Source organism: Pollicipes pollicipes, unplaced genomic scaffold (assembly GCF_011947565.3).
Source record: "Pollicipes pollicipes isolate AB1234 unplaced genomic scaffold, Ppol_2.1 Scaffold_4002;HRSCAF=4701_pilon_pilon_pilon, whole genome shotgun sequence".
Classification (NCBI taxonomy): Eukaryota; Metazoa; Arthropoda; class Thecostraca; order Pollicipedomorpha; family Pollicipedidae; genus Pollicipes; species Pollicipes pollicipes.
Genome location: NW_023596420.1, coordinates 16,381,916 through 16,394,179, shown reverse-complemented (window position 1 = coordinate 16,394,179; position 12,264 = coordinate 16,381,916). Strand labels below are relative to the sequence as shown.

The 12,264-nt window shown below is 53.4% G+C and overlaps 1 protein-coding gene across 3 annotated transcripts in view; it reads left to right on the top strand.

The window, feature by feature from the left end:
- The window catches only part of LOC119093786 (transcription termination factor 2), a 68,068-nt gene that overhangs the window by 18,183 nt on the left and 37,621 nt on the right, over window positions 1-12,264 (top strand). For all 3 annotated transcript variants that reach the window (XM_037216795.1, XM_037216797.1, XM_037216796.1), the window contains 3 exons: window positions 1,930-2,038; window positions 2,449-2,551; window positions 3,098-3,219. In XM_037216795.1, coding sequence (XP_037072690.1) covers window positions 1,930-2,038; window positions 2,449-2,551; window positions 3,098-3,219 — 334 coding nt within the window. The remainder of the gene's footprint in view (window positions 1-1,929; window positions 2,039-2,448; window positions 2,552-3,097; window positions 3,220-12,264) is intronic.

Sequence of the window (12,264 nt, the reverse complement as noted above, 5' to 3'; positions counted from 1 at the left end):
CCGGGGGTGTGAGATACGGCTACTGTCTGATACTGGCACGAGGTGTGGTAGTCGTCAGCCGGGGGTGTGAGATACGGCTACTGTCTGATACTGGCACGAGGTGTGGTAGTCGTCAGCCGGGGGTGTGAGATACGGCTACTGTCTGGTGCGGGCACGAGGTGTGGTAGTCGTCAGCCGGGGGTGTGAGATGCGGCTACTGTCTGATACTGGCACGAGGTGTGGTAGTCGTCAGCCGGGGGTGTGAGATACGGCTACTGTCTGATACTGGCACGAGGTGTGGTAGTCGTCAGCCGGGGGTGTGAGATACGGCTACTGTCTGATACTGGCACGAGGTGTGGTAGTCGTCAGCCGGGGGTGTGAGATACGGCTACTGTCTGATACTGGCACGAGGTGTGGTAGTCGTTAGCCGAGGGTGTGAGATGCGGCTACCGTCTGGTGCGGGCACGAGGTGTGGTAGTCGTCAGCCGGGGGTGTGAGATGCGGCTACTGTCTGATGTTGGCACGAGGTGTGGTAGTCGTCAGCCGGGGGTGTGAGATACGGCTACTGTCTGATACTGGCACGAGGTGTGGTAGTCCTCAGCCGGGGGTGTGAGATACGGCTACTGTCTGATGCTGGCACGAGGTGTGGTAGTCCTCAGCCGGGGGTGTGAGATGCGGCTACTGTCTGATGCTGGCACGAGGTGTGGTAGTCGTCAGCCGGGGGTGTGAGATGCGGCTACTGTCTGATGTTGGCACGAGGTGTGGTAGTCGTCAGCCGGGGGTGTGAGATGCGGCTACTGTCTGATGTTGGCACGAGGTGTGGTAGTCGTCAGCCGGGGGTGTGAGATTCGGCTACTGTCTGATGTTGGCACGAGGTGTGGTAGTCGTCAGCCGGGGGTGTGAGATGCGGCTACTGTCTGATGTTGGCACGAGGTGTGGTAGTCGTCAGCCGGGGGTGTGAGATGCGGCTACTGTCTGATGCTGGCACGAGGTGTGGTAGTCGTCAGCCGGGGGTGTGAGATACGGCTACTGGCTGATGCGAGCACGAGGTGTGGTAGTCGTCAGCCGGGGTGTGAGATGCGGCTACTGTCTGATGCTGGCACGAGGTGTGGTAGTCGTCAGCCGGGGGTGTGAGATGCGGCTACTGTCTGATGCTGGCACGAGGTGTGGTAGTCGTCAGCCGGGGGTGTGAGATGCGGCTACTGTCTGGTGCGGGCACGAGGTGTGGTAGTCGTCAGCCGGGGGTGTGAGATACGGCTACTGTCTGATGCGGGCACGAGGTGTGGTAGTCGTCAGCCGGGGGTGTGAGATGCGGCTACTGTCTGATGCGGGCACGAGGTGTGGTAGTCGTCAGCCGGGGGTGTGAGATGCGGCTGCTGTCTGGTGCGGGCACGAGGTGTGGTAGTCGTCAGCCGGGGGTGTGAGATGCGGCTACTGTCTGGTGCGGGCACGAGGCATTATACGACTGCGGTATACTCTGAATGTGAGGTACATCGGTCACTCGGAATGTCAGGGGTACGGTTAGGCTTAAGGGTAAGGGTTAAGGCGTGAGGATAAAGCCTGGGGTTGCGCTGGTGCTCTATGCATTGTAGGCCCCTGGTGAAGAGTGGCCGTGGTTTGATTTGATTCACGCGGGCCTGCCGCTGTGAAGATGGTGTTGCAATGTCTCGCACCATGCGTGGCCCAGGAAGCGTAACAGGTGAGAATGTGTCTGGAACTCACGACCGGTCGGTCAACCCGTAGACACTCTTGCGCTGCACTTCGACATGCCCGGCACACTGGTACAGCGTCATTTACCCCGTTGGCAGGTCCTCGCTCTAGCAAATGCGCCAGTTCTGGAGTGGCTAGCGTCATTTAGGCCCAACTTCGTTGTTTAATACAGAGTAGGAGCTCCGTAAAGGGCATGCCATGTCTCTTGGTATTCATTTCATGCATGTTTGCTGCTGTCAGGTGTGGAAACGGTGGATCGACAATAGCCCGAAAGGCGACGAACGTCTTAGTCTGATTGTGAAGGCTATGGTTTTGCGTCGCACCAAGGATGAAGTCTCGTCCGTGACAGGTACAAGCTACTGCAATGTTTACGTTTCTCTTCCCCGATGTGGTAAATGTTCCTAGGTGATAATCACTCCCATTAACTGAGCATGAAGCGGAGACTCCTAGCTTGCAACCGCCGATAAACATGGCGGTGTGATGACCTCGAAACGCTAGCACACATTCATATAGTCAAAACATCACTTCCCCGTAAAGCCTTATCGTCAGAATTTACGCACATTGCGAGTGGTCATTTGTGGTGGCCTTTCGCTGTCGTGGCCGCCCGGCTCCGGGACCGGAGGTGGCCTGGCTGCCGGCGGTCTGTTCTGGCCCGGAGTGACCCGGCCCGCCCAGGCCGGTCAGTATATCCGGGCTTTGTGTGTGACGAGGCCTGACCCGGCCTTGAGCTGATCTTGTGACCCGCGCGTGGCCGGCCAGGGGAGCCGCTGGTAGCGCTGCCCAACAAACAGAAGCTGCGCCACACCGTCGAGCTGGATGAGCGCGAGCGCGAGGTCTACGACAAGGTGTTTGCCTTTTGCCGGTACGTGCAGCCCCGACGCCCGGCATCGCCCCGTGTCGCACCCCCCGCGTGGCGAAGTTCGGGAACTGCCGACTGTGACGATGTTAGAAGTAAATGGAGCAGGTGTGAATGTAATCCGCTCCCCAAAATACGCCTCCTGGGCGTACCGTCCTCCCGTTCGTGCATGTGTGTGTGTGTGTGTGCATACCGGACCTTGTGCTCGGTGACGGTTGACGGCGGACGGCTGCCGTCGGATGTTCCGCGCACCCGTTGTTGGCTACCCGTCGCCGAAAGGTCCGCTGGTTTCGCGTGGGGCTGCCTGCAGGCTACGTCTGCGCCTCCCCCAGCTCATCACGCTCGACCGGCGGCCTCCCGCTGTGAAGGCGAGGGAGGACTGACCTGGCCCACCCTGCCATACGTTCTACAGAGTGACCTCATCGCATGGTGGCAGTTAAGCATGTGGGAATGTGCGGCTCGTTTGGCCGGCACGCGTGCTCAGTGTCCGTCACTGATGACTGTTGAGACACGGACCTACGGACTGACGTCGCCCGCCCCTTGGGTCGGCAGGTCCTCCCTGCAGGAGTTCATCAAGCTGCAGGAGCAGCGGGAGTACGAGAAAGAGCTGCGCACCAACCCTTACGCCCGCCCCCTGTCACCACAGGTGGTCACCACCCACCTGTCGACCACAGGTCAGTCCAGCACACTCCTCACGCCACACCACGTGACAGTCGGGCCGGCCTGTCCTCGGAAGGAAGTTTGCTGTGTGGACGCCACGTATGTCGTCGCGAACCCTTGTGCGGAGCGCCGGTGGTGCGCCGCCAGGACGGGCGGGGGCAACCGAGATTGAAACTGATACCGAGAGTTGTAATGCATACATGCGGCATGCATGCGAATCGAGAAGATTACGAGTTGCGGTAATGCGAAGAGATGAGCCATAACGGCGTTCTTTATTTGGGCTGTTAGCACGACTTGTATCAAGGTATGCTTCCATTTCTGCGCTACAGCTTATAACGGGATTGCAATACAAATAACAGTCGAAGCTCATATGCGTCGTACAAGTGGAAGATTGCTATTATGTGCATGCATTTTCATAGGCATCTGAACTTGACTTAGAATGCATGAAGCTTCTGTGCACATGCGTTAAACTCAAACGCACCGCTCAGTGTGTTTTTTTTTACTTCTTTCTTTTTTGGGGGCTGTGGCTCAAGATCTAACGGCATTCAGTGTCGACAATTCTCACGCCGATCGCTGCCGTGGGAGGCGGGAGGGGGGGGGGGGAGATGGGTTTCTCGGCCGGTAGCCGAAGGGGGACTGATCTCTCGGTCGGAAACCGCGGGGACGACATTCTCGTTCGGCAGCCGGGGGGGGGGGGGGGGGGGGAGACGGGGACGGAACTCCCGTTCGGAAGCGGGGGAGGGGGACGGGACGCTCGTTCGGGAGCCGGGGGGGGGGGGGGGGGCGGCACTCCCGTTGGGTAGCCGAGGGGGGGACGCAACTCTCATCCGGAAGGTGCGGGATGTTACGGAATTCATCCAAAAGCTAGGTTTGAATCCCATGACTTTCCGCTCGTGGTCACCGGGCGAAAGCTCCCTGCACTGAGCTACCCCATCCTAAACGTGCCGCTCAGCAATTGCTTGCAATCTGCACTGATGTACAGGCTGCGATAAATGCTGTAGCGTAAACGAGATGCTTGTTGATGTGCTGAGTGGTTAAAATGTTGGATGGAACTTTTTATTTATAGTACACAACCACATTACTGGAAGTAATCTGAGTGAAACAAGGAGCCGTTGTTTTGCTTTCCGGTGGCTTCAAAAAGACTGTTACGGCGCGTTACACTCATTTTTGTAGGTTGTATATTTTGTTCGTGCTACCGACAGCCTCGGTGAAGTGAACACACAAAAGGATGCGAGAAACATGGCATACGATGCGGCGCCGGACAGCTCTGCCGGCTGATGGGCCGCCGCTGTGGTTGAGTCACCTCAGGCGTTTGGTGAAACGGTGCTGCGACGAGGCGGGTGCCAGGCGCGCCGCCCTATTTGTCGTCGAAATCGTAGCGGTCGTCGTCATCCGTATCGTACGCGTCGTCGCGGTCTCGGAAGCGGTGCACGCGGTGCGATCCAAAGCCGAAGAAGTTGAACGGCGTGGAGGCGTAGACCTGCGCGTGCTCTGGCCGGAGGCCAGCGGTGGCGGCCGGCTGCACGCGCGCCCCCGCCGCCGTGCGGTACCGGCCGTCATCGTCGTCGTCGTCGATCTCGAAGCAGTCGTCGTGGTCGTCGTTGTCGTACAGGTCGTCGAGGTCGATGCGCGCGCAGCGGGCGACGGGGAGTGCGCGGAAACGACGCCGCCAGCGGCACTGGAGGCCGGCGCCGCAGGGCGGGCTGCAGGCCGGCGCCGGGCAACGGCAGCGCGTGCCGCACGCGCCCGGGCAGCAGAACAGCACGCCGCCGCAGTCGGCGTCCGCCCGGCACCGGTCGTAGCGCGGGCAAGTCAGTAGGCCCGGCAGCGGCGGCGACGGCGGGCACGAGTCCGGCTCGGCGCCCGAGCCTGCAACACGGACGTGGGTCAGACCCGGCGGCGACGGCGAGCACAAGCCTGCAACACGGGGGTGGGTCAGACCCGGCACCGACGGCGAGCACGAGCCTGCAACACGGGCACGGTTCAGACCCGGCGGCGACGGCGGACACGAGTCCGGCTCGGCGCCCGAGCTTGCAACACGGGCACGGGTCAGACCAGGCGGCGACGGCGGACACGAGTCCGGCTCGGCGCCCGAGCTTGCAACACGGGCACGGGTCAGACCCGGCGGCGACGCGCACTCCCGTGTGGAGTTGTGAGGAGTGACCAGAGCCTGCCGGTGTTGGCCGAGGCTCCAATAGGGAACAGGCTCGGCTGCTGACATTTCACAGGACGGCGGTCAGTGATGCGGGCTTTCGGGCTATGTATGCAATGATTCGAAAGTGTGGTCTTAGGCCGGGGACCTGTGGCGTGGGAAAGCAACCTGAACTGGTGCTGGGAAGCATCAACATGGTCAGTTTACAGGACATCAAAATCACAAACATACACAAACATCCTTTGCTAGGAAACATGACATTTTCGAGAAAGCACGGCGAAATTTGCGAACGCGTGTGACAAAGCGGTGACCATAAGTATTGCGGTCATCCTTCAACCTTTTACATGAGGCCCTGGTGACAGCGCACCATTCGGCACGTCTCGGTAAACTGAGTTCGAGTGTGTTTTTAACAAAGAAATTATAAATTTGGGACCGCTTAAGGTGTTTCAATTATACGCTGTCAGACCGAAATTCTCTTTTGCGATACATTGCTGAGTTTTAACGAAACGAATTCCTCAAGTGGTTTGACATTGATTCCTTGCGCATTTGTGGGCTGTTCATGTCTCACCTGATTGTGGCATGTGTATGGACTGTCAAAAAAAAAAAAAATCAGGGTCCCTTATCTTGTGCGACTTCGTGTATTTATGGCGTGGATAACCGAAGTACTGGAGGGCTTATCCTTATCATAGGTAATATATAGATTACAACAATAATGTACAAACAATAATACAATAGCAAATAAAGCTGATAAAAGTGCACTTGGTGGTACCCAAAATGGGTCACGATTCAATATGGGGTCTTTTGAATTTTTCGAACGTACGAGATTAACTGGCCTGTTTTCAAAATGGGGCTGGGTGTAAGGGATTATAACGTAATCTGATATTAGCCGCCTTAATCATGTCATATCGCGGGTTCAAAGGGCACTTTCAAACTCAAGTCATTGACCCAACTGTGTCGAATGGTACTCCCAAGCAAAGTTCCAAACACAATCAATGATGGAGCAACTATGTGGACATGCCGTACTGCGCTATCAGAGTGCCGCGTTTAGAGGGTGGGTTGCTGTTGATGTATTTACGTCGCGTGGCTACACGTCTGTGCTGCAGTTTTACCTAGGTGGTGTGTTTTAATAGCTGCTGGCTAAGCGGGAGCATGGCAAATGACTGCATGAAAACGGGACTTGCGGTCATATTCCGTCCCCTGTAGCTCGCTCGAAGTTCGATATGACCAGATTTCGAGTTTTATTCATGGTCGACTGGCGTGCGCATATACTTTTTCATCTAGCATATGCCGCTATACTTAAGTGGGAAGTATAACTATATGGGTGTGAGACATGTTGTAGGGGATGCCAAAACCCCTATATCAGAATATAAGGATTGACAGCAGAGTCTAGGACTGCGCTGGATCTTAGCGTGTTGCTTTATTTGTTCGCGTTTTGTGAACGTGTGGCCGACCAGCAATCTCTCCGCATTAGCGCGTCAAAATCCAACATTATTTCATCACATCCATGCCGCCATGCGTTCAGGGATTTACCTTCACTGACTGACGCCGGGAGGTGTCCGGTGTCGGCGCGGGCCGGGCCGCCGTCGACCGCACCGGCGTCGGCCGACACGCATGTCACGGTTAGCTGGGACTGACCTGGCGGCGGGGCGGCAGGCTGGGACGCCACCTGCGCGCCCAGCAGCGGACACAGCGTCAGCAGCACCAGCACTCGCATCGCGGCCGACTGTGCGCTGCCGGCGGCGGCCACCGCTTTTATGCCGGCGGCGGCGGCGGCGGCCCAGGGACTCCGGCCAGCCGTAAAAAGCGGTCCGGTTTGTTTGACCGGACGCGGTTCGTCGTCGCGCGTCGCACCCCCCCCCCCCCCCCCCCGGAGACATCAGCCACTCACCCGTCCCCTGTCCGCCGTGTCCAGTAACCCGGACTGTCCACAGCTTATGGACGCTTGTTAGATACTGCCGGGTGGCTGAGAACAGCACCAGTAGATGATTGGGTACACCTTGAAGGGAATGCTCCACAGTTGATGATATAGAAGCAAGCATCATATATGATGAAATACGCTTACTTACAGCTGTTGGTGGGCGGGTAAGTGGACTAGACTGCTCCAGGCAACAAAATCTCTTTTCAGTAAATATTCTCCCCATTACATGACTTGGTTGTGTCATGAAACGTTCGTATGACAACACTGGCTTCCTCAATCTCGCCAGACACGGCAGCACGGACTGGAAGTGTTTGCTGAACCAAATATCGTTTTGTGCTCATGTCTTGGATCTTTTTTGTGGTTTTCTTGCACACTTATCCGTGAGTTTAAGATATTAACTTGTATTCACATGCTGGGTTATAAAACGATTCTTAACTTATTCGATCGCAGGTCTATTTCCGTAGCAACTGGGAAGAATGCATAACTTCTTGTGTTATGTAGCAAAAAACGTCATCCGTGTTAGTGTCTTGCTTGGCTTGCGCAACACTGGCTGAGTGTCATTTGACGGCCGCTGTACCTGAGAATCGTGAGTACGAACGCCAAGTATGAACGACTCGACAATTCTTTTGTATCGTGACCTTGAGGGCTGTAAGACCAATGAAATGACAAGGACAGCGTTTCATTTCAACTGCTGTATTATTGGTAGACGAACACAAGCCCCGCCCACTCGAATGCTAGGCTGTTTCATACCAGCTACTGACTACTGGAATGCGATACATTAGCTGCGCATCTGTGACCATCAAATTTGGGAAGAAAAATAAGTTTGTGAGTGGGCGGCAGCGTGACGGCAGTCAAAACATTCTTGTAGATGAAGATATAAGTAACGGGAAAGTTCTTGTGTGCTTGTCATTCATACTCAAAAGACGTACACGGGAATGGAAGCATTCATCTGTGATGAATTACAGAGAGAAGTTGCCCCAGTGGCTCCATTAGGCGACGACCCACTTGAAATCATCCATTACCACGATCTACACGGGTGAGTTGCATCAGATATGATAAATGATAATGCCAGGGGTGCAGTTTCGGAAAATACTTTCCCGCTTTCCATCAGACTTGAGGGGAGGTGAAGCCCAAGTTGGGGGTGGGTGGGCTGAAGACCCCCCCCCCCCCTCCCAGCGGAACAGGAGCTGCACCCTTGGATTAGGATTTGATGAACTCTAAGCCATGCGTTTTTGCTGCTCTGGACAAGCTTGTGTGATAACATTGGGTGGTGAGAATGTCCATTGGCTTCTGCCTAAAATATTGAACATGGCGTTTCTGTTGGTGATACTTTCCTGATGCTTTCCTGGCGTATGTCTGCAGACCTTACCTGCTCCTACTGGTGTTAATTTTCCAATCTAACAACACTCCACATGTTGCAGGGAAGTTAAGGGCCGAAGGAGTTTGGAAAAAATGAAGACTTTTATGAAAAAAACAGTGCCACTACTAACGGACAAGCAGTACGTGGAACAGTTCAGACTGAACAGGGGCATGGTCAGGAGGATTGTTGGACTCTTGGGTGAAAGGGATGAAAATCCATGTGGACAGGGGCGGGAACCTTGTCCCAGAGAGAAACAAGTACTCATCACTCTTTGGTACCTGGGAAGCATCATCAGCTTCAGAAAAGTGGCAATGCCCTGTGGTTTGACAACATGCACTGCTTGGGGGTTTGTGGATGAAGTTATTGAAGACCTGGTTGCAATGAGGGATTTGTTCATCAACATACCTCCTTTGGAAGGCATGGCACGAGTGATGGAGGGGTTCAGGTCGCTGAAGCGGGCCCCCAATGTGTGTGGTGCTCTGGATGGGTGTCATGTAGGAATACTACAGCCTCATAATCATCCTGAGGCATACATCAACAGAAGGGGCTTCTTCTCAGTTGATCTGATGGCCCTCTGGAATTCATCCCACAAGTTCATGGACATCTGTGTGGGGTGGCCAGGGTCAGTTCATGACTCGCGTGTGTTTAGCAAGAGTACCCTGGGTAGGAGGCTGGCAGACCCCATCACTAGACATGCAATCCTGCCACAAAATGGTTTCATCTTTGGTGATTCTGCCTTTGAACTACAGAGATAGCTCAAGACACCGTTTCGGGAAAATCAAGTGGCAGAAAATAGGGAAAAGAAAGAGAAGTATAACTATCTTATCTCAAGCACACGTGTGGTAGTGGAGAAAACCTTTGGCACTCTGAAGGCAGGATTTCGGCGTCTCTCCTGTTTGGAAGCCCAGTCAGTTCACAAAGTTGTAAAGCTCATAGTGGCAGCCTGTGTACTTCACAACATTTCACTTCAGGAGCATGACTTTTGGAAGGAGGGTGGTGAAAATGAGGTCACTGAAAGCGTATATGCCCATGAAGAGATGCGACTGAGAGCTGGAGGACTGCGGGAGCGTACGAATCCGGTACTCGTTGAACCATCCGCTGTCGTGGTGCGTAATGAGCTAGTGGAAAGGCTTTGGGTGCTGTAGCAAGGCTGATGGTGCTGCTGGATGATCACTGGCTGTGTTGCAGTGTCTATGGTATTTCCGTTATGGCGTTCGCTGTAGGTCAGCGTGATGTAGATTTTGCAATGCTGTGGAAGTCTGAAGGGCAGTGAACAAAGTGCTTTTTGCTGGCAGGAAATGCAACATTTGTGTGATCTATGTGTGTTCCAAACTAAGTCCATACTGCAGTGACTGAAACTGCTTCCAAGTGAAATGTTACAATGAGAACAGGGGTCATCCAGAGACAGGTTAGAGTACGGTTCTCTGGGGGCACATATATGCACACACATTGATGACTGGAGTTAAGGCATTGCATGAGCATTAGAAACACATCATATTCATATCACATTGTACCACAACTCACTCCTTTCTGTGTTAAATAGGCTTCACCTTTGTTGGGACACCCGCAAAGCTTATTGCACAGACATCCAGCTGATGCTTTAAATGATAAAGGGCACTGCATGAACACCATGTTTGCACGGTGCTGGGTTCCTGGCTGAATGTTATACCCTCAGCAGGTCTTAAAAACAAAATGTCTGAACTTCTCCACAGGAAATACAGCTAAAACACTTCACTTCTTGATGTTGACTTCCATCACATCCACCAATTGGGCAAGTAGTTCCAGCCTTTTCTCTTCAGCAGCAACCCTCCTCTCTTCTATCGTCAGCCTGTACCTCTCAGGATCATTTCCCTCCATCAGGTATTCGCCAGTGCTGGCCTCCTTGAAGCACCCCTTTCGCCCACGGTGGTCACGGCCCTGGTCTCCACTGCTACTGCTATCACTGGCGATTGGTGACATGGGGATTCTGGGGGATTGGTGGGTGCACTCCTCAACACAATGCTCATATGTTACCTGAAGTCTTTCAATATTACCCAGGCATTTATTCAAGTGGGTAGTGACAAAATTTTAAAGGCCTGCTAGTGCTCCCTTGAATACACAATTAGGTGTATTACAAACATTTACTTAGGAATATAGATGGTAACACAAAGATCACTGATAAATGAATGTTATTCTGCTCTATATCCCCAAGTGGGATGAAATTTCAGGGACTAGGTCATCATAAGATCGGGCCAAATTCATGAAACTGGGGGAGGAGACCCACTTCTGAGGGAAACCTTGGCATGCAAATGATATTTCTCAATGATGGGTTTAATACATGTACTCAGCAGCACCAATTCAGAGGTACATCAGACATCATCTGTTAAGACATTGGGGCATATCCCCCACCTCACTAAGATAATACTTATCACTGTACTCTTAACCAATTTTTTAGACAAATGGTCGTGCTTGGCTGCCCAGCAGCCCGGTCCCAGCAACAAAGCGAACACAGCATTGTCAGCTTATATTCGGCTGGCCTCGATGAGCCCTAGGGACCATTTTTCAGCCCCCCCCCCCCCCCCCTCTTAGAAGCAGTCAATTGTCATCAAGTCACAAGCTTAAAAAAATAATGTCCCGCTGAATCCCTAGTAGCCCGCACATTAACTAAAAGATCCAAAGCACTAACGCGATGTCGCCCGCACTGCGCGCCGCCATGTTCGTGGACGCCCCGCCGGCTACCGAGATGTTAAAAGGTTTTGCCAGTCCAGTAGTCGACAAGTGTGACGTCACACCCTCTATGTTACGAATCCATCACGGCCGCCCGACCAGTCATAGAGCAAGATTTCGACTATTGATAGTACGATAGTTAAGGTGGAACGCGCCCAAGATTTGAATGGCGTTATTACGGCGCAATGGATGCTTCGGCAACCTTGAAATAGTGTGGACACCTGGGTCTTAGAAGTGCAGGGATGCGAACTGCCCTGAATGGTCTTCAAAATGGATGTTTCAGTTCAAAACCCCATATAAATGTGAAACACTCCTTTTAACCGTAAAAGGTTGTTAAGATGCCAGTAACGTTCTCGTGCGGTATCATAACATTACAGTTATTGGCCTCTTGTGAGCCGCACCAGCCGATGTCAGTAAGGTTGTTATACATGACGCTACAGTTATGGGGCTGTTGGAAGCCAGGGAGGTGCTTTGTACTTTTTCAGCCACTACCCAACAATCAACGAATCTTAGTCCTGAATCGCGTACAACGAATTGGGACTACAATCTATTCTGATACTGGGCATTCTCAACTGCTGGATTACATGCACACAGTAACTAATCATACGAGCACGCTTTTCGTGGGTTAACGTATGGGTTTTTTAAACTGAAATAGCCATATTGGAAATCATTCGGTGCAGTTCACAGCCCTGCCCTTCTTAAGACCTAAACTCCTCTAGTTTTTTAGCTCACGCCCGCAAAGTTGTGCAGACTATTTCGGGAAGTATTTTTCAAGGTCACCGAGGTATCCATGACGCCATAATAACGTCATTCAAATCCCACCGTTCCATTGGCCATTGACGATCAAGGCCAAACAAAACATATTGTCGGGCGTGCATATCTGGCGTTCGTGAGCACGCTTTCCAGGTATAACGGTCGTTAAT